This window comes from Culex pipiens, chromosome 1 (genome assembly GCF_016801865.2).
Source record: "Culex pipiens pallens isolate TS chromosome 1, TS_CPP_V2, whole genome shotgun sequence".
Lineage (NCBI taxonomy): Eukaryota > Metazoa > Arthropoda > Insecta > Diptera > Culicidae > Culex > Culex pipiens.
The window spans coordinates 118099383-118127237 of record NC_068937.1 but is presented as its reverse complement, the minus strand read 5'-3'; the positions used below and the strand labels follow the sequence as shown (position 1 = coordinate 118127237).

At 38.6% G+C, this 27855-nt stretch overlaps 1 protein-coding gene across 1 annotated transcript in view; it reads right to left on the bottom strand.

The window, feature by feature from the left end:
• Positions 1-27855, bottom strand: part of LOC120416327 (allatostatin-A receptor) — a 122302-nt gene that overhangs the window by 14234 nt on the left and 80213 nt on the right. The window contains exon 3 of the mRNA XM_039578057.2: positions 22150-22308. Coding sequence (XP_039433991.1) covers positions 22150-22308 — 159 coding nt within the window. The remainder of the gene's footprint in view (positions 1-22149; positions 22309-27855) is intronic.

Sequence of the window (27855 nt, the reverse complement as noted above, 5' to 3'; positions counted from 1 at the left end):
TTAGGATTTATACGGTTTCCCCGAGAAGAAAGAGATTTGAGAATGCTGTGAGTTATTCTGAAATTTGGAATGAAATGGGCAATAAAATCGACAAAGCATTCGTTTATTCATTACTTCTTTGATATTTGCATGGAGAAGTGAGATTTTCAAAAAGATGCCTATTGAAAAATGAAAACCAAAAATTAAATTTACCCTTTTTGCTAACTCAGAATTGTGTGTTTTTTTTTAATTTTTGTCATGTTTTTTTATTAGGCCATTGCCACCACGCGTTGGTTAAAGAACTGGAACTGAACGATTTTGTTTTATAAATACATTGATATTTTGCAAATATAAGATAGTAACCTAAGTGTTATGATTAAGTAAGGGATACACCCAATGTTTATAGAACCTAGTTAAAGAAAAAGTCTATAAATTATTCCAGGATTTTGTCCGTAAGTTCAACAATTTTGGAATAAAAAGGAAACAACTTCTCTGGTTGCTATGTACCCTCAATCATCAAAATAAAAGAAAAATATTCTCAATCTAACAAGCTTTGGCACTGAAACGGTGTGTTTTCTAAAACAAACTATTCAGGAAAATATAGTCATCGCTACTTTCAAATGTGTCTTACAGCAAATTTTCTCAGCTTTCCAACGTTTCTAAGAGTGAAATGTTTTATCGAGAAATTTCTGAGATATCTCTATTTCTTTTGTTTTTGTTTTAAATTCCGTTATTATTTATTGGAAACTTTATACTAACAATTAAAAAAAAACTAATAAAATGATGTGTTTCATATGTCATTTTCTCATCAAAATGTGCAAAATAAGCAAGAAACAACTTTGTAGAAGGTGGCAAATTGCTTAACATTTTGAAAATTTTGTTTTATCTGAGTTTTTGCAAAATATATGGGATTTATTCAGAAATTAAAATCATAAAACCGTGTTAAAATATATTTTTTGCAATTCCGTCGTGAAACTACTTACTTTTCCTGTCATTCTTGAACGACGAAATAGCCTACTTTTCTGTACCAAAAATAACAGAATTGAATAGCAACACTTTTCAAAATAAATGCTGAAAAGTTCTACTTTTCAGCACTCAAATGGGTGCTGAAAAGTTGAACTTTTCAGCACTTGTTTCGAAAAGTAACACTTTTCAACATTTTTTGATTTATACGGTTTATTGGCAAAATACATGAAAATTTGACATAAAATTTCGCTCAGCGTGTGCTTTTTTGGAATTGCAAAAAATGTTGTATGGAACTCGTTGCAAAACTTGATTTTTTCAGCACTCTTCGTATTTATCCAACTCGGTGAACCTCGTTGGATAAATGTACGACTCGTGCTGAAAAAATCCTCTTTTGGCAACTTGTTGCATAAACTACTATTTCATAAGAATTATTCGATTATTACATATTTTTTGTTGGGTTTGTTATGGTTTGGGTTATTTTAAGTGTACAAATATCACGTGTCTGCTCTGATTCAGCTTGTTTAACCAAAACTTTGGCAGGTTTGTGATTGTTAATGGTATTATTGAATTATAATAAATAAATTTTTTTATCTTCTTAAGCAATCATTAACCAGGAACATAAATACAAATATGATTGAAAATCGAAAATGTACTACATATTACTGTTGCAAGCTTCATATAGTAGTTTATGCAATAAGTTTTGTTTTTGTTTTTTATTTGTTTTATTTGTTGTTAATGATTAATAAAAACAAAACAAAACAAGATGCAAAAAGAGGATTTTTTCAGCACGAGTCGTACATTTATCCAACGAGGGTCACCGAGTTGGATAAATACGAAGAGTGCTGAAAATATCAAGTTTTACAACGAGTTCCTTACAACATTTTTTGCAATTCCAAAAAAACACACACTGAGTGAAATTTTATGTCAAATTTTCATGTATTTTGTCAATAAATCGATTAAATCAAAAAAATGTTGAAAAGTGTTACTTTTCGAAACAAGTGCTGAAAAGTTAAACTTTTCTGCACCCATTTGAGTGCTGAAAAGTAGAATTTTTCAGCATTTATTTTGAAAAGTTTTGCTATTCGATTCTGTTATTTTTGGTTTAGAAAAGTAGGCTATTTCGTCGTTCAAGAATGAAAGGAAAAGTAAGAAATTTCACGACGGAATTGCAAAAAGTCATTTTTTAATGGGTTTAAAATAAAGATAAAATTTTAGGAAATGATTGCTGTTGAAAATGCACTTAAAAGTAGTAATAAAACTCGAGTCTTTCAACTCAGAATGCTGAAAGCACCGTCACAAACGTTTTTTTTTTTGTTTGAACAAAAATTAAATATTATATTAAAAAAAAACAAACAAACTTCTTTTCCAATCTATTTGAACAAATATCAAGTTACATGTACAATTTTTTTACAAAAGATGAGATTTATAAGACTTCTGAAATATTGCTAATTATTTGATCATTTCATACAAAAAACTAAAACATTCATACTAATGAAAAGTATTTCTCCTAAAGCTTGCAACAGTAGTTTGGAGTTCAATTTCGAGTATTAAACATGTTTTGTATCAACTGGATGATGTTTGTTTAAGGAATTAGGATATTTATTCATACAAATCTAGTAATACCCTATCAGTCACAAACCTGCCAAAGTTTCGGTTGAACAAGTTAAATCAGAGCAGACCGGTGTTATTTGTACACAACAATTATGTAATAATCTATTTGTTCTTGTATAAATCATATTTTATTTCGGTTTTATGATTTTTATTTCTGAATAAATCCCATATCTTCAAAAAATCGGTTAAAACATCATTTGTTTAATGTTTAGCGGATTGCAAACTTCTACAAAGTTGTTTCTTGACTAATTTTGCACATGTTGATGAGTAAATGACACATGAGACACATCATTTGACAAGTTTCCTGGACTGTTATTTAAAAGTTTCCAATAAATGATTAAGGATTTTAAAACAAAAAGCTTAAAAAAAAGATATCTCAGAAATTTCCCGATGAAACATTTCGCTCATAGAAGCATTGGAAAGCTGAGCAAATTTCCTATAAAACACATTTGAAAGTAGCTATGACTATTTTTTCTCCTTAAGGTTGCCCAGAAAACACTCCGTGCCGAGATAATAATGGCCTCGAGTCGAGAGAGCACAGCTCGAGATGGGCGAGAGAATTATTCTCTCGAGGTTCATTTGCAAAAAAAAAGTTCATACGTCAAAACAAAAAACCAAAAGTGAAAACTACGGGATGACACTTGTTGGAGATTTATTGTATCAATTAAAGAAAGAACTCTTTTTTATGGTGGTGTGAGTTGGTAGCATTATTCTTCCGATTTTGGCATTGAGCCCTCAGAAATTTCGAGGGAACGATTGTCTCGACTCTGAATTTTGAGTGTATGCTTGACATTTGGCAAAGTTGCCATATTCACAATATTTTTTCTTCATTGGACGTTTTCAGTACAAAAAATGAATCCAAAACAATTGAAATCAGCGGTCAATCTCGCTACTCGGGACCCGGCTGTTGTTCGGCCACTGGTGCGATCCTTGCCGGCGGTGCTCTCCGATACTCTGCCACGAACAAAACAACACAAAACGATAACCGACAGAGTGGACCCGTATCTGATGTCTGCCCGTGTCGGTCGGACGTTTTGCCTGATGTTTATGTGTTATTCCGATGTGGAGGCGCACCGATTTATCTCGCCGAAGGAGCAGTGCCCAAGCCTTTTCCACCGTTTTCCGTAAATTTTCCCATCCCGGGCCTCGGAAAAGCGTGAGTGGGTGTAGTTTGGTTCTCGGACCTCGGAACACGGACACGGACAAGATGGGTTCAGTGCTGGCAGAGTGTTTGTGGGTGCCAATAAATTTAATTGTTATTATTGTTTACGCCACCGGTTTCGCGCGGGCAAACTATGAATTTCAAATAAACAATCAACGGCGCTACTCGAGTGGTACCAGATGCTGGAGATTTGCTGTGTGTACCTCGATCTAATACTGGTTGGTTTAATTGGCCTCGACCAATTTGCTCGCGCGAGCTGATGTGTTGGAGCTGGGTGGTAGTTTAAATAGATCACCGCGGTTTCGTCGTTGGCTTAGCATAGTAATAAGCAGCATTAATGAAGTTCGACTGTGCTGCTGAATTTATTACTGATTTTAATGACTAGATGAATTTAAATTATGAGCTACATTGTTGAGATCAGCAGATTTCAGTTAATTTGATAATTTATTACAAATGTGGTATAGTTAGGTCTAGTGAGAGATATGGGAAAGTGTTGATTATCTGTGAAAATTCGTCGCAGTTTGTAATAAGTGGGACAAATGGAACATGCTCGTGAAAATCAACAAAAAAAAGTTCTGCACTTTCCTATCGAATTTATCATAACACTTTTATTGAAATCGTTACGACTATAAAATGCAAACAAAAATTTAGTACTTTCAGAAGTTTCAAATCCTATTTTTGATTTGTAATCTGTGATGTTTTGGAGGATATCTGGCCAAAAATATAATAGAAAATATCGGGTAGGTACAAATGGTATGGAAATTAATTTAAATACAATCCTGTCGATTAAAGTGTATTCAGGGAGCTCAAATCTACCAAACTATCAAAAATATCTTATCTTATTTATATTTTTAAAAATTGGATTGCTTTATTTATAACTGGTTGATTTTTTTTTGTTGATTTTTGCATAGTTGACACTTGAGAGCTACTATATTTGAAATTTCCTACAAGCACTGCACAGTGCTCCAGAACGCAAAACTAAGTGGAAAATGTATTTTCCGAAAAATGGTGAAGTTTTGCAGCTTCGGTGTCTTGAGAAGTGTTATTACAAATGGAAAAGGGCAACTTTTGAATGGGTTCAAAATTAGGGTGGTTTACGATAAAAGTGGTTTTGAAAATCTAACTTCAGGAATATTTTTGGGAATTTTTTGTCTTCTAGAAAATTGTTCAGCTTGCCAATCCAAGCAACTTTGTCGAAGACACCAAAATTTTATCTCAAGTGTCAAAATATCGATGTTTGGTCACTTTTTGAGTTTTTCTTTGTAAAACTATCATAAACCCCCAAATATGACCAAATATCGATATTTTGACACTTTGGCTCAATTTTGAGGGCAGATTCAAATTCAGCGGGCAAAATTACATGGAAAAGCATATAATTGGACAATTTAAGAATTGCGTTAAGGTGGTCCCATACACTTTTCTCGAGTTAAAAGAAAAATACCCCTGGGATTTTTTCAGCTTTTACAGTACTAGATCTAATCTTTTGAATGCAACCTGGCGCTTAAAATTTGGCCTGCGCTTTTTAGAGGTATTTGAGTGTTAAAAAATGCATCTTTTTACCAGAAAATGTCTGCAACTTTTGACCCTTAAGTCCAAATTGACTTGTCAGAAAATGAAATTGATTGTTTTTCAGAGCTCTAAATGTGCTCCGAACAACACTTTTCTCCAAAACTTAACTCTGAATTGCTACGTTCAAAAACTTATTTTTGAAAGTTTGCTCAGGTGCTTTCTCTAAATATGGTCTAAGAAGGCGTAGATTATGAGATAAAATTTTAGTGTCTTCGACAAAGTTGCTTGGATTGGCAAGCTCAACAACTTTCCACAAAAAAAAAATCCCAAAAATATTCCTGAAAAGTTAGATTTTCAAAACCACCCTAACCGTGAACCACCCCAATTTTGAACCAAACCAAAAGTTGCCCTTTTCCATTTGCACAAGTCTTCTCAAAGCACCAAAGCTGCAAAACGTCACCATTTTTCGGAAAATCCATTTTCCCACTTAATTTTACGTTTTGGACCACTGTGCACTGATTTAACTACAACATATCGTGAATTCAAAATTTAATATGAAAAACGCATTTTTGCAATTCCGTCGTGAAACTACTCACTTTTCCCGTCATTCTTGAACGACGAAATTGCCTACTTTTCTGTACCAAATATAACAGAATCGAATAGCAACACTTTTCAAAATAAATGCTGAAAAGTTCTACTTTTCAGCACTCAAATGGGTTCTGAAAATTTGAACTTTTCAGCACTTGTTTCGAAAAGTAACACTTTTCAACATTTTTTTGTTTTAAACGATTTATTGACAAAATACATGAAAATTTGACATAAAATTTCTCTCAGTCTGTGTTTTTTGGAATTGCAAAAAATGTTGTATGGAACTCGCTGCAAAACTTGATTTTTTAGCACTCTTCGTATTTATCCAACTCGGTGAACCTCGTTGGATAAATGTATGACTCGTGCTGAAAAAATCCTCTTTTTGAAACTTGTTGCATAAACTACTATTTTAAAACACGTTTGGAAATGTGCTATTTTTCGATACAAAATTGCTTGGTATACCAAAAAACTTAAATTTTAGTCAAATGCTGACATTGCAACTTGATCATAGGCCAATAACCTATCATTCAATGACAAAAACACCTTTTGTTTAAACATGTTGTGTATTGACTTAAATCAGAAATTAGTTTAAAAGAGACTGTTTCAGTAAATCGAAGGATGTTCGCTGGAATGTATTTTCCAGTTTCAGTAAAACGTGGAAGTTTTTTTTCTTGCCGAGTATTTTTTTTCTGACATCATAATTTATCGTTTCAGAAGTGATGGTGACAATTTTCTCGACATAACCTTAAAATGGGTTACCCTAATGTACAAGCGATGTGGAGCCATCCGTGGATAGGGCGTCCTCAAATACAATTGGTAAGTATTTTTTTCCTGTTTTTTTTTGAAGAACAACCTCAAAGAGTGCCGGATCGCATTTTTGAAACGGATTGAAAGGTTGTTTTTTTGTTAATTCATGTTATCGAAGTAAATCGCTGTTTAAAAAATTGCTGTAAAAATTGTAGTGGACAAATCTCAGAAAATTGCATTTCATTCGAGAGAGCTCTTCACTCCAGCACAGAACCCAAAGTTCAGTTTCAAATACTACAATTTATTCCAAATGCTTATCATATCAGCTGCTTTTGTTTCCACCGTGGTTGCCGTGTTTGCATAAAGTTTAGGGGGGTAGAATTTGCTAATCAAAATCAGTCAGGACAAATGAGCAATCAGGTTTGTCTCGTTCATCCGCAACGGCCCATTACACTTTGGCCAAGTATCGCCCTCTTGAGTGCCGTGGAATGACGCGCCAGCAATTTCCTGAACGCAATTTCCATATGCATGAAGCGAATTTTCATCATTCACAGACGTTGCTCACAGAGAGTGGTAGAAACTGGGCAATTAACTTTAGTATAGCACTGATGACTGATGCCGTGCCGGCTGTGACAAGGAGCACCACTTTATGGGCGCCGGTGTCTACAACTCGAAATGAAGTACTCAACTTCTGATGATGGTTATGGTGAAATTTATGTGAATGCACACTGACTGCTGGAAATGGTTGACTTTTGCCAACAGCTGGCGGTACAACAGTTCTGGTGAGATAGTTGGCTGATTGCTTGACTGATTCGTAAGTGGAACTATTTAAAGGAACAATATAAAATTTAAATTGCTCGGCTCGAATATGGAGTGCAACATTTGTTTAACTTTCTAGCGTCAAGTCTAGATTTGAACCACTACAAAAAAAACTCGAGTTGGCGTAGCCAAGAAACACTGCACGAAAACGTCGCAAAATGTCTGAGAGACAATTTATGTCATCATATTTTTTCAACGTCACTCGTCAAAAAGTCTAGAACAGTAACACAACGATGGTTTCGGCAAAACTTTCACCCTGTCGCGGAAGTTTCTTGCGGTGAAGCGAAAAGAAAGCAGGGTAGTTATTCCATCACTGTCTACAAAGTATTTTAAGGTGGGGCTGACAGTAGAAACGAGAAATTACTTTCAGTGTTTTTGTAGATCGATTTGACTAGAAAAATAACGTAATTTTTTTCAAATAATAGCGTTTTTTCAAACGATTGATTACAAATGAAAAAAGAAATTACATTACTCAGTGTTATGATATTATTAAAACTTTTTATATCTCCTAAAACCATTAACGTCACTTGCCATGGAACTGCTCAGTGGGATGCCACATGTCAACGAAGCTGTCAGGAACAACTACTGAACTGTAGCTTTTCTATTCTCCATTTTTTCCATCCTTTGTCACGACAACGATGCACTTTCCTCAGTCGCTAAGCTAACTTATCTTCCTCCACCCAGCAACTGCTCTGGCAACAAACTTTGATTTATTTCTTGGAGGTGGTTTCAATACTTTTAAGCAGTTACTATCCTGAGCCTCGGCTTCTTTAAATTGGTTGAATTGTAGCTCGATGCTTGAATTTATGGAAAAGTTTAAAATAACTGAAATCTTTGATTACAATTTTATAAATGGGTATTTTTTTTTCATTGGAATCAAAAGACATATTTTAAGTAAATGAAATTTAATTTTTTCATTATGCTTTGGAATTTACGATGTTCCAGAGCTCAAGCTCAACTGAAATGCGGATTTTTTTTTCCGGGAAAAACATTCACTTTTACAACTCAATATAATCATCATACTCTGTAACATCCTTTGAAGAAGGCACACGAAAAAAACCCCTCCTACTCAAAGCTTTATGATGCTACTCGAGCCAAGGACTCTGAAACGTAGTTTCCCTTAGTTTTTGTTTCGCGCTCGTTTCCTTCTCACGAGAACATGCCAATTTTCGTGAGGTGTATGCTTTTCCGCAACCCTCCGGGGATCGGGCTAGTCGGTTCAACAGCTTTTCACGCATTATATGCGCTGCTGCCTGCTTGCGCGAGAGCACACAAACATAAATGGGAAAATATACACATTTCCATTTTCCACACAAGGAGCATTCATGAGAACCTACATGAGACGTCTAAAACAGTGAAAGAGAGCTAAGAGACTGAAAAAATGTTTGCTTTCTTACACATCTGAATAGGTTCTTTTTTTTTTCTTTCAAAGCTTTTCCTTCGTTTGGGGGTTGAGAATCAAATGGAAAGGCCACCCACATGAACCTTTGCTTTTCTTTACATTGGTGAATTCTTTATGAAATGTGTTGATGTTAATGCGATTTATTTATGCTTTAAAAACATTTATTTTTAAACCCGGCGAAAAAACAATCATTTTCTAACTAAAATGGTAGAAAATTTGGCACTGACATTTGATTTTTTTGTGCATTTTTTTCACATCGCTAATTTCAGAAGATGCATTTAATTTTTTTGACCAAGCAGAGCAAAACATCTCGATCTTTGAAAAATATGTGTAATGTTATGATTTAGGATTTTTTTCAATAGTTTATCGAATGTAAAATTTCTATTTTGTATTTTTTTACACTTTTGATATAATTTCGATAAGATAGTTTGATTCAAGTATGCCGCTGGAAGCAAGCAGACAAAAACTCAAAATTTAAATTAAATTTCAAAGCGGGTTTGTACGTAATTATTTGTGAATTGGCCTCGTAAAATTATATTTTCACATGGAAAAAACTGAATTAATATAAATAAAAATAAAACAAGTCATCATAACTGTACAAAAAAGAGTTGTTTAAGTTGTGATTTTGACAATATTTTACAAGTTTTTCGAAATTTTAACTGCTTAAACTCGTTTGCAATAGGGTGACAATAAAAAAATCGACATTAGAGATACTCTCTGACTTGATTCCTAATGCAAAAATAAGTATCTGTGCCAATTTTGTGTCAAATCGGTCAAGGCTAAGGGGTCGCTTTTCATCGTTGAAGTTTATATGGGGAAAATCATGAAAATGTATGGGGAAAAACATCGTTTCAGTAATTTTCTGCTAGGTGGCCCAGGTCTCGCCCAAAATTGTCCAATTGTGAGATTCTTGTAGGAAATTTAATTACCTACAACTTTGTCGAAGGGTGCAAAACGATCCGAGATGATCCTGATTTTTGGTGATTTTTCTAGAAAAAAATATTTTCTTATATACTTCCTTGAATACTTTCAAGTATGTAAGCCGATTTCTTTTCATCGCATTGCTAATAACTCATCAGGATCAACTCGAATCGTCTTGCACCCTTCTACAAAGTTATAGGTAATTAAATTTCCTACAAGAATCTCACACTTGGACAATTTTGGGCGAAACCTGCGCCACCTGCTGCAAAATCCTGAAGCGATGTTTTTCCCCATACATTTTTGTGATTTTCCCCATATAAACTTCAACGATGAAAAGCGACCCCTTAGCCTTAACCGATTTGGCTCAAAATTCGCACAGTTACTTGTTTTGCCTAAAGAATCGATCTAGGGAGTATCTCTTGCGATTTTCCGAAATTTTGAATTTTTCTTGTCACCCTAGTATGCATTTGAAAGTATTTTTTCAGAAATGAAAAAATGTAAAAAAAAATAACAAGCTTAAGTTTTAATATTTAGATGAAGTTGCTTTCCAATCATTAGTTTTCAAAATATCGAGGTATCGACGGATGTTTTCGCGAAAAAACTTTTCGTCGGCCTGTACATTGATCTTTCATGAAAATTTAAAATGTTTTCAAAGGAGTTCAAACATTATCAACGCAGGAAAATGCATTTTGAATGGTTTTCAGTTTATAAAGCATTGGTTTTCATTAAAAAATTTAAGCTTTTCGAAAAAATACTTTTTTCCCCCGATTATTCAGGTCGACTTTGAAGGGGGAGGGGGACATACCCTTCGAGAATTGTTTGCAACGGCCTTATCAATATTTATAAATCAAAATTCTCGTTTTGGTGTGCTCTATAAGCTTACTCTCTTAAAAGTAACCCTGCATAGTTACAACAAAAAAAGTAGTTGAAAAAATTTCCTTTCTGGGTTATTACAGATTTGAAAAGTACATTATTTGTTAAATAAAAAATACATGTCTCAAGATTTTTAACAGTTGAATAGCGAGCGTTAAATGGCAGCAATTTTAATGTTTCTTATAACTTCTTTGATATTTTTTTTCGGAATTTTGAGTACGTCATCAAAGCGTGCGAATTTATACAAAAAAAAAAAAACAAAAAACGTAAAAGCACAGTTTACTTTAAAAAAATGCTTCCTGACATTTCTTGGATAAATTTCCTTTGTTAACTCTAGTGTATACGTAGCATAATACGTATTATGTACTTCGGTAGGTATGAAAACATGTGGAGCATGCCAACATTGCGAATGGTATCATTTTTGTGCATAATCCTTCCAACATAAAAACCAGGAGCGTCGAGCTGGATTCATGCCACGGAACGGGAAGCTGAAGCGAAACTCGGCCCTTTTTTCCCTCAGGTGCTTGCACGTAAGGATTTGTAAAGACGGGAAATCTGAGAACCTGACATGTGCTCAATAAGAATATTTCGCTGAAAATTCCGGGGGAAATGAAGCAACGAATTCAATTAATGTCGAGCAAATACACGGCCTAAAATATTCTCATTATGTTTGTTTTAAGGAAATTGGGTTTCCTGGAAACGGCTGAAAAAATGTTAAACACTGAAATTAAAATTTGTCAAACCAACCTTCCAAACGCCTCTGTACCAAAAATGAGACGATGATGCAAACCAACCCAGAAGAAGCATAAAAAAGGCTAGATTCACTTGAGTGAAATTTCCGTCTTTTCCCTGACTGAGGGTTCTAAGTAACAAAATGAGTGAGCTGAGCAGCAAAAAAAAGTAGATTGCCAGGAAGCGTTCACTTTCCGTTTTCGTCGTTCTCCGTCAGTGAAAGTTTGTCAAGATTCTTTTCCACCCGAAATACAGCGCAATCCCTGTAGCCGTGTACGGTTCCCTGCTGTTAGGAGAATCTTCTGGTTGAAACTCACTTGGGTTTTTTTTTTGTATAAGGCCAAATTTCCACTCATTGTTGCCGGGTGCCCTGAGTTCGGCGCTTCCAAGGCCACGTGGCCTAGCGCGGTTGGGTCCACCGGAAATGATAATAATTCACCGTAATGAACTGCCATTTAACGGCTGATTTTTTGGTCTGTTTAAGCTAATGCGGCGTGGCAGGCGATTTTCGGTTTACCTTTCTGGTTCAAAAACGGTCGTGAAATCCAAATATTTTATACAAATTTTAATATTTTAATTAGAAAGATAGCAATAAGCCACATTTTATGTTTGTGCCAACATTCATTTTTACTGAAAAAGTGCAGAAAAAATAAGTGTAGTTGAATTGATCCGTGGACTGCGGCTCGGATTCGATACCTCTCTTTTAGTCGAGGGGAAGATCTCAACGGGTCTATGGAAAATCTCTCGACTTGACACGGCCAAATTTTCGCCCCCTTGAAGTTGCGCTAACAAACTTCAAACGGACATCAAACTCTGCGTGACTGGAATGTATTCCAGCGAAACAGTGCCGATAGAAAGTGTATACAACTTTGGGCTATTTACAAATATACTTTCATATTCCTCCCAGTCATAAATCAATCGTGATGGAACATAAATACTCGGCATTATGTATGCTCAGTTTCGTTGAGGTTTGCGTGATCGTTTTTTTGAGTAATTTTTTTTTTCATATAGAATTGTTTTCTTTTTTTTCAAATTGTAAACAAAACTGTATTACTTTCACTCGTTACCCATAAGATGGGCCAAAAAATCGAGAAAATACCGAAAACCCAACTCTTTTTTGATATGTTTATATTCAAAGTTCAAATTCCTAATTTCAAATTTCAAAGGAACCGACCGGGATTTAATCTCTGAATCTTCTGCTTGTGAGACAGAAGCCGCAACCATTATGCCACGGAGCTTGTTTTTTCGTTCCCTTAGCTACCATTTACAAAAAAAATCAAGCAAAATCTGTAATTTTTTCAATTTTAATTAGTTTTTATCAGTAAATAAATAATTCACAATTTCGTGTGTCTTATAACCTAATAGGGTTTTGGAGATCCTTTCAACTATGGTTTACACTATGATTCATTTAAATGTAGTTTTATAATCTAACAATGAATTTGGCAAGAGAAGGAGAAATTAAAAAAAAACCTTCGAGATTTGCCATGGAAAAGGATAGAATAGAAAAAGTTTAAAACTTCGCCGTGTGGTTTCCACCACAGTTCGCGCACTTGTCGCGCGCGATGTGCTGCTGGGCGTTTTCCCGCAACTTTCCGCGGCAGATGGCACCTTTCGGTGAAGTGGGGTCTCACCGCACCGGGGCGGAAGATGGCAGTTTCTTGAAACGTGTTAGAATTTTTGACAGCGGTCGCCACGTCACAAAGAATCCGTCCAGTGCTTTGATCCGCGGAAGGTCCTGGATTTTGACGGACCCACGACCGAAGTACAGGAGGTACAATGTGTACGTACCTGTCACGGTTGTCGTTTTCGAGAGCACATTTATCTCTGGAAGCTTAACTTCGACGCCCGCCAGGTTTTCTTCCAGGTCAGAGATCGGGCGGTCCGGATATCCCTGAAGGACGATCTTCACCGGGACCTTCTCTACAGGGTCCAATGTAAAGAACTTGAAGTTTCGCAACTTCAACTTCTTCACCACCATGTCGAAATTCAGTTTTCAGACAATATTGGAGGCCTTCAAGCATTTCGTCAACACCGGCTGCCAGCGTATTCAAAATAAAAATTGGAGGTGGATTGGGACCGTAAGTTCAACAATTAAGGAATAAGAAGATAACAACTTTCTTAGTTGCTGTGTACCCTTAAGTAAGTAAGTAGGGTCTTCAAACTTGTAAACTCGTTTCAAACGTCTCTCGATTACCCAAAACAAATTGAATAACGAGTCATGGTTGCAACATTTGAGTAAAAAAGTGTTTCAAATGCAAAATACACCGAACCAGTTGTTTTGCAATCATTACTTTCCAAAATATCTAACTATTGACCATTTTTCCAAAAGAAAGTTTTAGTTGTGCTGTACATGTTTTCAAGTTTCATCGAAACATTCCCACATTTTCTAATGCCAATATCTCAGCAACTTATAGTTCAGGTTTCAATGTAGAAAAAGTTATTTTTTTTGTAAAATTTTATAATCTCTTCGATTTTTTTTAAGTTTTGCAATCAAGACTAACATTTCTAATGGGCTTAACATTCAATCACCCATGTTTTGATGAGACTGAAAAAAATCTTGTTTTTTTTATTTAACTTGCTGACTTTCAGCAACTGATTAGTGCGCTGGAAGTGGGGACGCGAAGTCGTGATTATGCAGGTTAATTTTTTTGTGTGCTTTTGTGTCGCTGTTCGTATGGGGTGAGTGATTGTGGTAATCGAATAATAGCATGACTTACTGAATTATTTGTGTCTTGAGCTTAATTTTCGTTGAGTAATTGGTGTTTTTTGTGATTTTTTTGGTGATCTTAATTATTTTTTTTGTGATTTTCAAAGCCCGTCCTATATCATCGTTGATCGGAAGGCACGGCGTCGGGTAAATTGTGTATAATTTTTTGAATTAGGTTTTATTTTTTATGGTGAAAAAGCCATTTCTATATAATGATCGAAAGACGCACTGACATTTTGGATTAATTAATAGTGGAGTGAAATAATTGTGTGTGAGTGACTTTGTGTGTTAACCAAAAAGACCTTCCCATAGCATCGTTGCTCGGAAGGCTCGCCGACGGGTCTGTTATGAAAGTCCTCCCCATAGCGTCGTAGCTCGGGAGGCATCGAAAAGCCAATACCTTATCCTACTAACCTAAAAAAAAATTAATCACGTGATGCTTGAAGGAGATGCTGTGGATTCAACGGTCTCAAGCGGTATCAACAAGTATATAGCGAAAAACTATGTGCTTGATGAGTCTGCAACTTCAACTATCGGACTAACATTCCTCCCTTTCGTTGAACTGCAGGCTTCTTGGGAGGGCGCCGGTATTGACTAATAAAGTAGAGATCTTCAGAGGTTAAACAGTGAACGGATGGTTGGCTCCCCTCCCACTGATCATTTTTGATTCATTGTTTAACTTCAGCTGATCTTTCAATAACGGAGTAGCAGCTCATTGGCAGTCAACCATGCTCATGCTCATGCTCATGCTCATGCTCATGCTCATGCTCATGCTCATGCTCATGCTCATGCTCATGCTCATGCTCATGCTCATGCTCATGCTCATGCTCATGCTCATGCTCATGCTCATGCTCATGCTCATGCTCATGATCATGCTCATGCTCATGCTCATGCTCATGCTCATGCTCATGCTCATGCTCATGCTAACTTGCTGACCTTCAGCAACTAGAGGTCATACCTTCAATGAAAATTAGACAAATTCATTGGATTTTTTTTCAATTTTTATAAAAAAAAATATTTTCAGGAATAGATTATAGAATAGATTGACACTTAAAATAAAAGAAAACGGAAAAAAGAAAAAAAAATCAGGTAATACTTTACTTTATAAAAAAATGTGAAATACTTTTCGATTGCAAATTTTATTTTACATTAAGGTGAAGCCGTTGATCATTTTCGAAGAAAATTGTGTATTAAATTCAATTTAACGAATTTCAGCACCAACAGGAATCAGCATGTGCCGGTTGTTGCTTTCTTGAAGCCACTGAAGGAATCTTTGATCTTAATCATTGACGTCCTAGTTGGCAATCATTGATTAATGACGATTTCCATAACTTAACAAGGAATGGGATAATCGTTACCAAAAGGAATCAGCATGTGTAGGGCACTATTCTAAACAACTTGTTGAAGGAATTTTGTCAAAATATTGAAAGCGACGCAAAATTTATATCTTCGAAGGAAAAATCATGACAATGATGGAAGTCTTCACGTTAAACACTGAAATAATAAAAAAATGACAGAGATTTGTATTTTTCTAAAAAAAAAACACATTTTTGCAAAAAATACATAACTCTGTGGGAAATTGTTGTCCATACATCTTTATGGTTCAAAAGATGCGTTTTATAATAATATAAAAAAATCAAAAGTTAAAACATTCGGATGTTGTAAAATTTTATTCTTGTAAAAAAAATTGTTTTAAAAATCTGCATTTTTTCGTGTTTTTATTTTTTAAATGTTCTCATCAACAACTACAACTTTGCTGGAGACACTTAATCGATATTTCTTCTAAACTCACAGATTTTCAAATTTTTGAACCATTTTTGTATGGACTGCTTTCCTTGGTCATAGGGAAGGACCCCACAAAGTTTGAGCCAAATTGAAATATATAAGTAAATCCATTTCCAATTTTGGATTGTTTGCAATCGTTTAAACATCTTAAAATTAAAAAGTTTTTTGAAAAAAACTTTTCACTCCGATTTTTCAGACCAATTACGAAGGGGGCGACCCTTCACATCTCAATCCCGCCTATAGGCGCGCTTCGATCTAAAAATTTGTCAAAAATCCATTTTGCAACCAATTTTCGAAAAAAGAACTCTTAAAATTTAGGAAAATTTTAGTGTTGGAAGTGTGACTTGCTGTGTGTAACTTTGCCAATGCAAATAAAATAACTTAAAAATGAAACAAGAAATACATAAAATAAGAGAAGTTTAGTATTTCGTAAAACAAAAGTTGCTCAAAATGACCTCGTAAACACCGGATAAATTAAAAATAACAGGTTTTTTTTATTTTATTGTTTCGAAATTGATTCAGTATACATGTTAGCAATTTCATTATTTTTTTCTGTTGGGAGGACCACCCTGACGACACAACATCATCACGCGCGGTGGCTCATTGTGATGATCGTCAACACAAGATCGATGCCAGCCGCGCGCAAGGAAGAGGAGAAATTGTCGTCGTCACTTGTGTTGTCTTTATTCTATTGTAGACCGTCCACCGCGACACAGCCTGTCTGCGGCTCGGGTCGTCTTAGTTTCGTTTTAAATTGTTATTTGTAGTTTGTTGTAATAAATGTATAATTACGTCGTGTCCCGTACTTGTTTGTACTACAACAAAGTGGCGACGAGGATTGTCGGTTAGCCGGTTCCGCGCGAAAGACCGCAATCCGCAGTTTCCTCCGGTTCGCGAACGGAGTGAGGTTAGGTGGACCATGTGGGAGCTGCTGGAAGAAGATCTGTTGTCGGAGGACAGCATTCCGCTGTTGCTCCAGATCCTGACCCAGCAACAACAGCTTCTGACGGTGCTCGTTCAGGCAGCTACCCAGCTGGCCGACCACGAGCTCGTTCATGATCGTGCGTTCTCCGAGGATGCCCCACCGTTTTGCGATCAACCCGGCGAAGAAGCGGTGGAGTCGGATCAAGCGCCGGAGTTCCAGCAACCACGAGTTCAAGCACCCGTGCATCCAGTTGGCCCGGAACGGAAGCACACACACCGTAATTCCGGCCAAACATCCACCACAAACCTGCACCACTCAGTGCTTCCGCCGATCATCATCGACAAGATGGCGGATCTCAAGCACGCCAACCTGACAGTCATCGATCCGCTTCAGCCGTCGTCCACCACCATCACAAGCACACCGGGCATCACATCCGCGCCGGCGTCTACTCAGCTGGTGGACAACAACGAAGGCAAACTTTGCGGTTCATGTCAAATCGATGACAGCTTGGTTGGAGGACACGCACAGGTTCAGCACGGTAGCTACCCACGTCAAGCACTGCAGCGTCCAGGAGAGCACGCTACTGCGGACATCGTCCCGTTCCGGTACGTTTCGCTCGCCAAGCGAGAAACGCCACCCGGCTCAGTTCTCCAGATCAAACAGGACGTGCAGTCCGGCCGACCAACCAGCTGGTCAGGCCACCGCAACCCACACAACAACGGGGTTGCCGAGTGTAGCATCATCAAGCACTCATCTTCATCATCATCGGGAGGAGAGGCCCTCCGGCAATCAATCAACGCTTTTCTGCTGTTCAACTTTACCTCCTTGGGTCGACGCGCAGCGTTTATGACATCGCCAGCAGAACTGCAGCTGATCGGACGGCAACGTATCATCGCCGGTGGCAGTTTCCTCACCGTTCGTCGATGCACTGTTTGGCCCTGGGACCCCGGTCAACCCAAAGGAAGGTCGGGTCAACTGGTGTGCATCTCGCAATCGATGATCCTGCTCAACAACAACAGCAGCCCGCAAACTCCACACGGCGTTCTTGTGTGTGATCGCAAGAAGCAGCTGAAGATCAACTAGGGTGGTTCTTCGAAGTCCACATCCGCACCATCCAAGGCTACTCCTCAGCAAGTGCCAGGAGTTCTTCGCCACTCTTCACGTTCTGGAAGAGCACCCGTGAAGGATCACCACAACATCTTCAAACTAAAGGGGGGAGGTGTTGGGAGGACCACCCTGACGACACAACATCATCACGCGCGGTGGCTCATTGTGATGATCGTCAACACAAGATCGATGCCAGCCGCGCGCAAGGAAGAGGAGAAATTGTCGTCGTCACTTGTGTTGTCTTTATTCTATTGTAGACCGTCCACCGCGACACAGCCTGTCTGCGGCTCGGGTCGTCTTAGTTTCGTTTTAAATTGTTATTTGTAGTTTGTTGTAATAAATGTATAATTACGTCGTGTCCCGTACTTGTTTGTATTACAACATTTTCAATTTCTATTCACTTCCAGTAAAATTCGCAAACTTTCAAAATCAACCTTTAACCGATACTGCCACGCTTACGCCGAAATCGGCCCACCAGGAGGCAATTTTCCACCCAGACAAAAACGTCATAACAGATTCCACTGCCGTCGCCCCCCTCCGGTGTGGCAATCTGATTCTACTCTTTGCTTGCTAGTTCAGCGCACAAAACTGCCAGTAAGACTTCCAACCAGCCAGACAAGCACAGCTCATGCCGCGAGAGCGGGCCAATATCGACCCGCGGGGACCAAACACACGCAAACGAACCGCGTGCTTGATGACTTCATCGCGAATGTTGAGTAGAACCAGATTCCATCGCCGTCGGAACCCGGAGAGGGCGCACAAGGGGCGGCACTTTTGGGTAGAGGGCTTTTTTTTATTGGTTGAAACCGATTTTGGGGTTTTTCAATTACTGGGAATAACTTTGTAACGATTCCGAGAGAGCGGAATCGGTGTGTTTATCATTACCGCAATACGTACCCTGACCAGTTTATCCGACTGCTCCTAGCACCTTTATCGGAGACAGAGACGGAGAGATCAGCGGGTGATGATGAACCAAATTTTGACCCTCACGAACCTATCCCATCCTTTGTTAGTCCTTATTACCGTCGACTCAGCCATGCTGACCTGCGGTATCGGTCACCCTATCCCACCCAATACAGCTCGCCGTAGTGGTTTGGCTCTCCGCGGACCTGACCCCTCGTTGACAGTAGGTTGGCAACAATATTCGCCCGCTGTCAAATCGGCCACGGCCGCTTCGCCCGCCTCGGCGGCGAAGGGACCGTTCCAGCTAAGGCCAAGGAATCGTTTCTTTCTTCTTGTGTGAGCTCTTGCCCGCGAGTGCCTGAACGTGTCTGGGGGACACCGGAGGACAGGGAGGCTTCAAATCCGCCGTTGACCGCAACCCGTTATAGCAGCCCACCGGAAGTGATCGTGGTCGGTCGCCGCGGATAATCGCCAAGGAGCCAGCGGTGAACCACGAGCCAGAGGCAGCATCCTGTCCGGACAAATCCTGCGCCGCCGGGAGTTGTCGGAGGAGACCCACCCTAACCTCATAGCTCTACCGACGCCACGAGTCTGCCCGGTCAAAGAGAGGGCATCGCACGAACGCATGTGCATGTAGTATTAATTTTAAGATTATTGAACTTTCTGTTCCCAATAAAAGACCCGGAAGCTCCCGGGATTTACTGGTCAAAAAATCCAGTTACATTGGCGCCCAACGTGGGGCCACCTGTCCACCTTAACGAGTCAAGCCCAAAACAACCTGAGAATAACACCCCCTCCACCTTTTCCTAACCCACCACCCCCAATTAATCCTCAAACCCATCATCCCCCTCCTCACAAAAGAATATCACCTGTTTCAAAATGGGACCTCCAGAAATTCTCAGGTGATAGGAGATTCCCAAGTGTTAACGAGTTCATTTCTATGGTGGAGATGTTCGCCGCAGGTGACCAATTAACAAACGCAGAACTTGGACAGTCAGCCGTACACCTGTTTGAGGGAACTGCTCTCCACTGGTACAGTGGATTACACAGGGAGCTTAACAACATTCCCGTAGATGATAAGTGGAAAGAAATCAAACGCAATTTGAGGATAGATTTTCTGCCAGTGGATTACGACGATCGCCTAACAACTCAGATAGAGAACCGCCTCCAGGGACCAGACGAACCTTTCAGCGTATATTCGGCCTCGATGCAGTTTCTGTTCGCACAGAAAGCTGTACCCCTTCAGGAAGGAGAAAAACTGCAACTGATCAAGAAAAACATGAGCCCTTCATACTTATCTAAACTAACATTTGAAGAGGTCACAACGCTGGAAATTCTTAAAAGTAAGTGCCGAGAGGTTGATAAAACCGAAGCCCTAGTCAAGAGACACACCAAGATGTTCCCTGTTCCATACGCGGAACCATCGTTCCAGTACCGGAAACCACGCTCATTCACCAACCGACATGTTGATGAAGTCGAAGAATGCAGCGTTCAAACGGACCGCAGTGACATAGACGACGACGAAGCAGTTGACGCCATCTCTCCAGCTCTAAAGGACGAGGCCAGCAACGGAAGGGAGAGAAAACGAGTAAAGCCGAAGAAGAGGGAATGTTTCAACTGTTCTGAAGAGGGACATTTCTTCAAAGACTGTCCCCAGAAGCGGAAGGAGTTTTGCCAGAGATGCGGGTGCCCCGGAGTCAAAGCGGTAAATTGCCAGAAGTGTCGCACCCCTTTGGGAAACTAGATCATGGATTCGAGGACGTGAGTCAACTCGAATCCAAGTCAGCAAATAACCAGACTCCCAAACAAATCCCATCGCCACATTCCTGTTTCTGTCTTGACATATGGTCAGAGATCCCTCTTGCCCAATTTCAAACCTATTTTGACCAAATTATTTCCGAAATTGTCCATTTTCAAGATGATCCGCGCTATTTTTCTGAAGTCGTGATCAACAACAAAATTGCCCGGGGATTGGTTGATTCCGGAGCAACTTGCACACTGATCGGTAAAGGCTATGAACAGTTAGTCGGTCCACCAACGGTAATCAACCCCCTAAATAGAAGCATACGCACTGCAGATAACACATCCCACAAGATCTTAGGGTATTGCTTAATACCAGTAACTTTCAAAGATAACACTCACATTATGCCTGTACTAGTAGTCCCGTCTATCCCCAAACCACTAATACTTGGAGTAGATTTCGTCAAAAGATTTAGTTTGATGCCGAGTTTGGAGGTCTCAAGCGTGGAAATCGAAGAGAAGTGTAATGCCACCGAACACGAGCTGACCGACCAACAAAGACAACAGCTGATCGAAGCAGTCAAACTCTTCAAAGTGGCAGATGGAGCCACCCTAGAACAAACCATCGTTGATGAACATTCGATTAACACCGGAGACGCGAAGCCGGTCAAACAACGTCATCATCCGATCTCACCGTACGTCCAGAAGAAGGTTAATGCAGAACTCGACAGAATGCTCCGGCTTAGGGTAGTGGAACCGTGCCATTCACCTTGGAACTCACCAGTTGTGGCAGTGAAGAATTTTGACCCTCACGAACCTATCCCATCCTTTGTTAGTCCTTATTACCGTCGACTCAGCCATGCTGACCTGCGGTATCGGTCACCCTATCCCACCCAATACAGCTCGCCGTAGTGGTTTGGCTCTCCGCGGACCTGACCCCTCGTTGACAGTAGGTTGGCAACAATATTCGCCCGCTGTCAAATCGGCCACGGCCGCTTCGCCCGCCTCGGCGGCGAAGGGACCGTTCCAGCTAAGGCCAAGGAATCGTTTCTTTCTTCTTGTGTGAGCTCTTGCCCGCGAGTGCCTGAACGTGTCTGGGGGACACCGGAGGACAGGGAGGCTTCAAATCCGCCGTTGACCGCAACCCGTTATAGCAGCCCACCGGAAGTGATCGTGGTCGGTCGCCGCGGATAATCGCCAAGGAGCCAGCGGTGAACCACGAGCCAGAGGCAGCATCCTGTCCGGACAAATCCTGCGCCGCCGGGAGTTGTCGGAGGAGACCCACCCTAACCTCATAGCTCTACCGACGCCACGAGTCTGCCCGGTCAAAGAGAGGGCATCGCACGAACGCATGTGCATGTAGTATTAATTTTAAGATTATTGAACTTTCTGTTCCCAATAAAAGACCCGGAAGCTCCCGGGATTTACTGGTCAAAAAATCCAGTTACAACTTCCCTGTCATTTAGGGTCGGTTGAACTTTAGTGAATGTGAAATTACCTGGATTTTTCAGCATTTTTCTATTCTTTAAATTTGGATGAGAAACAAACTTCAACCAGGATTAAGGATTTGAAAACGCTTGAAATTTTTTTCGAAGAAACAAGAAGAAGAAGAAGGTTTTTTGTTTTGCTATACGAAGCGAGATCCTCAAATGGGATTATTAGCTCAGGCTTACCTTTCGAAACGCTTTCCGAAAGTTTTCCGACAGGAACGCGTACAGCAGCGGGTTGATGCAGGAGCTCGTGTACGCCAGCACGTGAGAGATGATTTGGAGCGAAATCTTGAAGTACGTATCGGGTACAAAGACTTCCATACTCTTTAGCACCAGTATGATCTGAAAAGAAAATTAATTATGGAAAATTTAATACTGTTTAAAATTACTAAGGAAAAATAAATTCAGCTGAAGTTGATCCAAAATGGACAACCAAATAATTTTTCCAAGTAGATATTATAAAAAAAAGGTGATCCCAGAATGTTCATCTCCATAAAATTGTACACAGTTGATACATGGCCAGTAATTTTTAACAAACATGTTCGCTCCAAACGACGCGGAAAATTGACTTTTACCGGCGGTGGAAATTTATGACCCACCTCCGGGTGGACCTGTTGGAGTGAGCTGTAGATGTACCTTTTTTTGCCACATTGACAGATGTGTGCGGGCGCATCGCGATAATGGGAAAATGGAACATGGAAGGCAGCTTTGATGGCTACATGACGCTATAATTTACCTTTAACGGGAAATTTGAAGCGAGGTGCGCGAAAAAAAAAGATACAGCACAAACACGTGACAGTAACGAGACGTTGTATAGAGGGAGAGATACACGTGGAACCAGTTCCAATTATGTTTGGTACTAATTTGAATCCACCACTAATGAGTAAGATTAAAAAGCGGAATAGTGCACGTGGCACCACAAATGATTAAAAATTACTGTATGTCACTTTGACTGTCGGCAAAATAGTTGTAATTAATTAGGTCCTCTATTGGTTGTGAAATTTGCAATCAAACACATTAGAGGCGAAGCGTGGCCAAAATGTTTACCTGTTCAAAAAATCTCTTCAGTAATTTTTAAGAGGCAGTATTTGTAAATATTGCTCGGTTTGTTCTAGAGGTCGTATCGTGGTTCTCCGATTTGAATGAAACTTTCAGCATTTGTTTGTCTATACATGGGACGAACTCATGCCAAATATGAGCCCTCTACGACAAAGGGAAGTGGGGTAAAACGGGCCAGGGCTTGCGAAATTTCGACTTTGTTTGTGATAGCTGACAGAGCACTCTAATCGTCTTCACCACGACAACCTGATTTTTACAATCTGCTTTTGTTCGTTTCACACACAAAGGAATGAGTGCTACGCAAAGTCACTCACACAATCATTGAAAGGAGAAAAATCGCCTACAGAGCGGTCGTTTGACATTCTACCGAGATTCCGATCATCTCTCCAATGATAGCAATCATATGATTTCTGTCACCACGCAGCATACACTAGGAAGAGAGAGACAAAAACGAGAGAAAGAGAAAGAGCTTGTTGTCTCGTTCAGACGGCTGCTTGAGTGGTGCTCATTTTTCGTTCGTTTCGTCTTCGTGTTTACGTTCACTGACCGTTGCTAAGCAACGACGATCATGATAGGCGTTGTGTGTCAGCGATCAAATATCGTTTTTTTTCATAACATTATTTTTATTAGGTCCTTTTTGGTACTTGGACCTGGTTAGGACCGAGTTGGCTTTTGTAATTACATTTGACTTAATAATTACAGAGGATCTTGTGTGTAAATGTTAGTGGGAGGGGAGCCGATTACCCGCGGCCTACTCGGGGTTAGTAGGGAAGGGATTGATGTTAAAGACAAGGCGTGGGAAGGGAAGGGGGATTGTGTAGGGGTCTTGGTTGGCTCTGCTGGCCTTTGCTTTTGTCCTCAGCCGCAACTCGGTGTCCAGCTGCTGGGCGTTCTTGCTTTGCTTCCGGTGCAAACCAGAAACGACGGCTTTGTGTGAAGGAATCAAATATCGTTTTGGGAAATGATCGCTGATAGAAAGTTCAATCGAATATCGAGCAGTCCCGTTCAGTGATAAATCCCTTTTCAAGCATTGAAACGGGCTTTGAAGTTTGCGGTCCAATAAACCTAATAAATCTTAAAATTGCTCGCATTTCCGTAAAACTTCATCAATTCCAACTCTCTTAGATGCATTCTATAGGTCTTTTGATGCACTTCAAAATGTGCCATAGACATCCAGGATTGGTTTGACTTTTTCTCTTAGCTTTTGCAAATTACTGTCAAAAATTGATTTTTTTAAAACCTTAATATCTTTTTGCAACAGCCTCCAACACCCATACTCCTATAGGTCAAAAGATAGGTAATTTCACGGATAATGTTTGTTATAGAAAAAATGAAAAACTATTAGCAAAACTGCTATTGGCCCAAAAGTAAATAGCGTAGGCTTATAGTCCGTGAAATTACCTAACTCGAATAATAAAGTGAAATTATACGATGTTAGCAATACAGTATGGCCCATAAAAAAATGCGACATTGTTATTTGGTGAAAATCGGCCCTGTTTTGACTATTTACGATGTATATAACATGTGTACATGTTAAATGGGATCCAAAAAATCGAATAATGCATTGAAAACCTTTTCTTTAGCTTTAAAAAATGTCACAACACATTTAAACTTAAAATTCTCCAATTTGCTCCCAGCCCAGGCCATATAAAGGAAAAATTACTTTTCTATTTTGGTCGTTCTGAAGAGCCAGCTCTGAATTTTTGTATGGATTAAAAAGTAAACAGCCTCCAAGGTTACTTGTTTTTGAGATGTGTCACAATTAGTTTCATCGAATTTTACACATTCCATTTACCAGTTATACTCTAAAACAGTGATTTGTTCAAAAATATCCCGATTCTGAAAATGCTTAAATTTTTAGAAGTTTTTGGAGCCTGCAATGATTCAAGGGGAAAAAATAATTAAACAAATGATGGTAATTGACTCTAACAGATGCCCTAATATGACTTTTAACAGTATAGAGCCGTTGGGCAATCTTTAAAGCCATTCTGTATAGGTTTTAAGTTATTAATTTATTTAGACCGAATCACTCAAGATGATAACCCAAATGGCATTTTCCTCTAAAATGACCGATTCTATCAAAATTTGGGCGTATTTAAGAGGGACTTCTAACGATGCTTTGGACACAGGGTTGGATATTTTAACATGTATCGTTTTGAAGATATAAGGTATGGATTTTAGGTAAATTTTGTACCAAAAATACATCCATTATTGTAGCCCACCAAAACCCAATTTTGGCGAACTGCAAAAAACTGTCATGAAAATATCTTCAAAATATACCAAACTAACACCATGATACATAACAAAATCAGTTTGTTAAATACATTTTAGAATGGAACAATTTTTCGGTGAAAAAATGCACATGTCGCATTTTTTATGGGCCATACTGTATTGTTGTGAGCATTGTTGAGCACTTGATTTTTTATTTAAATAGCAACTTTTTGCAATTACAGATAAATAAAAAAAAACTAAAACTAAACAAACTTGATGCGTAATCTAACCACATGTTTTACCCTGGAGTTTTCTTTAGAATGACTTTTTTTTTATGTTTCATTGGATTAGATTAAAGCAAAAATTATTCATAATTCTCACTAAGCAGACATTCCGAATATTGACCATTCTAATCCTGAAATCGCATGCTGTAGTTTCCTGACCAAAACAATTAGGCCTTTAAAAATTGTATTTTACGTTTCACTTCAAAATTTCCTTTGAAAATTAGAGGGAAAAAAATAATATCGATGAAAATTTAATTTTCCATTTAACAAAAACTCCTGCAACCGATTGGACGTTGTTTAACGTTTATTTTTGCATTGATTTTCAAAATGGGCTTTTTAAGCATATAACAAATTTTGAATTGATAGCCACAAAACAAATAAAAGCCATAGTTAAGTACAAAAAGTCTGATTTTTTGTTATTTTACTGCATCTCAATATAAATCCATAAAATAAAATAAGAAACAACATTTCCCAAAGAAAATTTGAACGATCAAAACTCTAGAATTCAACAAATTAGCAGTTGTTCATAAAAGCAATTCAAACCAATTAGACTTTATTACGACAGCTATTTAAGCTTTATTTTGAATTTTGTTTTTGTTCAAAAAACATGTTAAGGAAATTATTGTATGTTTGGTAGGTTAAAGATTTTGTTCTATTTTTTCCAAAATATTTTGCAAATCTGTCGATGAGAGACCAAAGTTCAAAGAGAGAGAGAAAACTGCATATTTTGCTCTCTCCCTGCTCGCGTCTCGGCTCGCACGCTTTTATGTCGACTGTATATGTGTTTGTGTATGTATGTATGTAACCAAAATTCTCACTGAATTTTCTCAGCACTGACTGAACCAACTTTGATCAAATCAGTTGAATTCAACTTGGTTTAAGGCCCCATACATCGCTATAGAATTGTTTGACGTTTCGATAAGTAGTAGTTTTTTTTAATTAAAAATGTGTTTCCACAAATATCCGGATCTCACTTAAATGTATGTAAACTATGTCCGGACGCAACCTCCAACCCGTCGTTGGTTAGGTAATCGAAAGACCTTTGTCTCGAGTTCCCAAAGACGAGTTCGATGGCTTCTGAATCAATGGAATCATTTTCAATCTACCTGGTTGTATTCGACAAGAAATGAAATTAACTCTGTTTTGATGAGATTCATGAGATCAGATTTGAAAAAAAAAGTTTCTTATATATTTCTGGTTTCTCGGAGGTACTTTTTTTTGACATGATATTTCGGTATATTGAAGTTGAAACATCACTTGCGTAAAATTTGGAGTTTATAATAAAAGTTGTAAAAGTTGGTTTTAGAAGCCACATGTGTAGAATCCATGTAAGCTGCCAATAAGCTGCCATTAAATTTAGTTTGGATATTATCTTGCTGGTATACCAGTCAGTAGAATGTGTCAAATACATTTTCTAGATGTCGTTACCAGCGATGATTGGAAATCTTAAGCATATCAAAATTACTAAGAAGACCATTGATCGAAGTCTCAATATATGATTGAGAATGCCGGGAATTAAAATATAAATGAGTTACGAAAGTTTCCCCTGCTGGATCCAACACCCACCCTTTTCCAGTATTGAAACCCGTGTTGAGTCTAAATAATGCAATTTAATCTTCTTTCAATTCAACACCCACTCTGTCACGCATGCCGGTTTAATTTTTTTATTTCTTCTTTCCAAATAAATCTATCAGACTCAAACTGTCGCCGTACCGACTTCGAAGAATTTTTTTCACTTCCATTGATTCAGAAGCCATCGAACTCGTCTTTGGGAAATTTCGAGCCGATCTGATGTATGACTGCGTTCCTCAATTCCCCTCCTCCCTCTCGGTATTATCACCCATGGCCAACATTTTTGTTTGCAATTTCGAAGGAAACCAAATATAAACCTATATGGGTGCACAGTAAAACCTCGATTGTTTGACGGTGATTTTTGTCAATTTATGTACCGCATTCTGGTTTATTTGATTGTTATCGTGTTTCAAATAAGCAACAAAACATAACAGTGTCAAACCAACGGAGCTGTACTGTATGCTTGTGTTTGTATATGTACGACTCCACTTGGGGGAAGATTTTGAGGGTTCTCAACGACTGTGCAAATACCACGTATCGTTTCGATGCGATAAAGCAAGATTGAGGTATCATGGAAAAATTGAATTGTATTTATTTCACGGGAATCCACTCACACCGTTCCCGAGTTCTATTGGTGCGAATCCTCCTGAGAATATAAAGTTCGAAGCCGCTAGGGTGGTGTAATATTTGTAGTTAAAAAAAAACTTTTATGTGCTTTATCAAAGCTTTTTCAAATATTTTTTTTCATGATTGTGGATTTTTT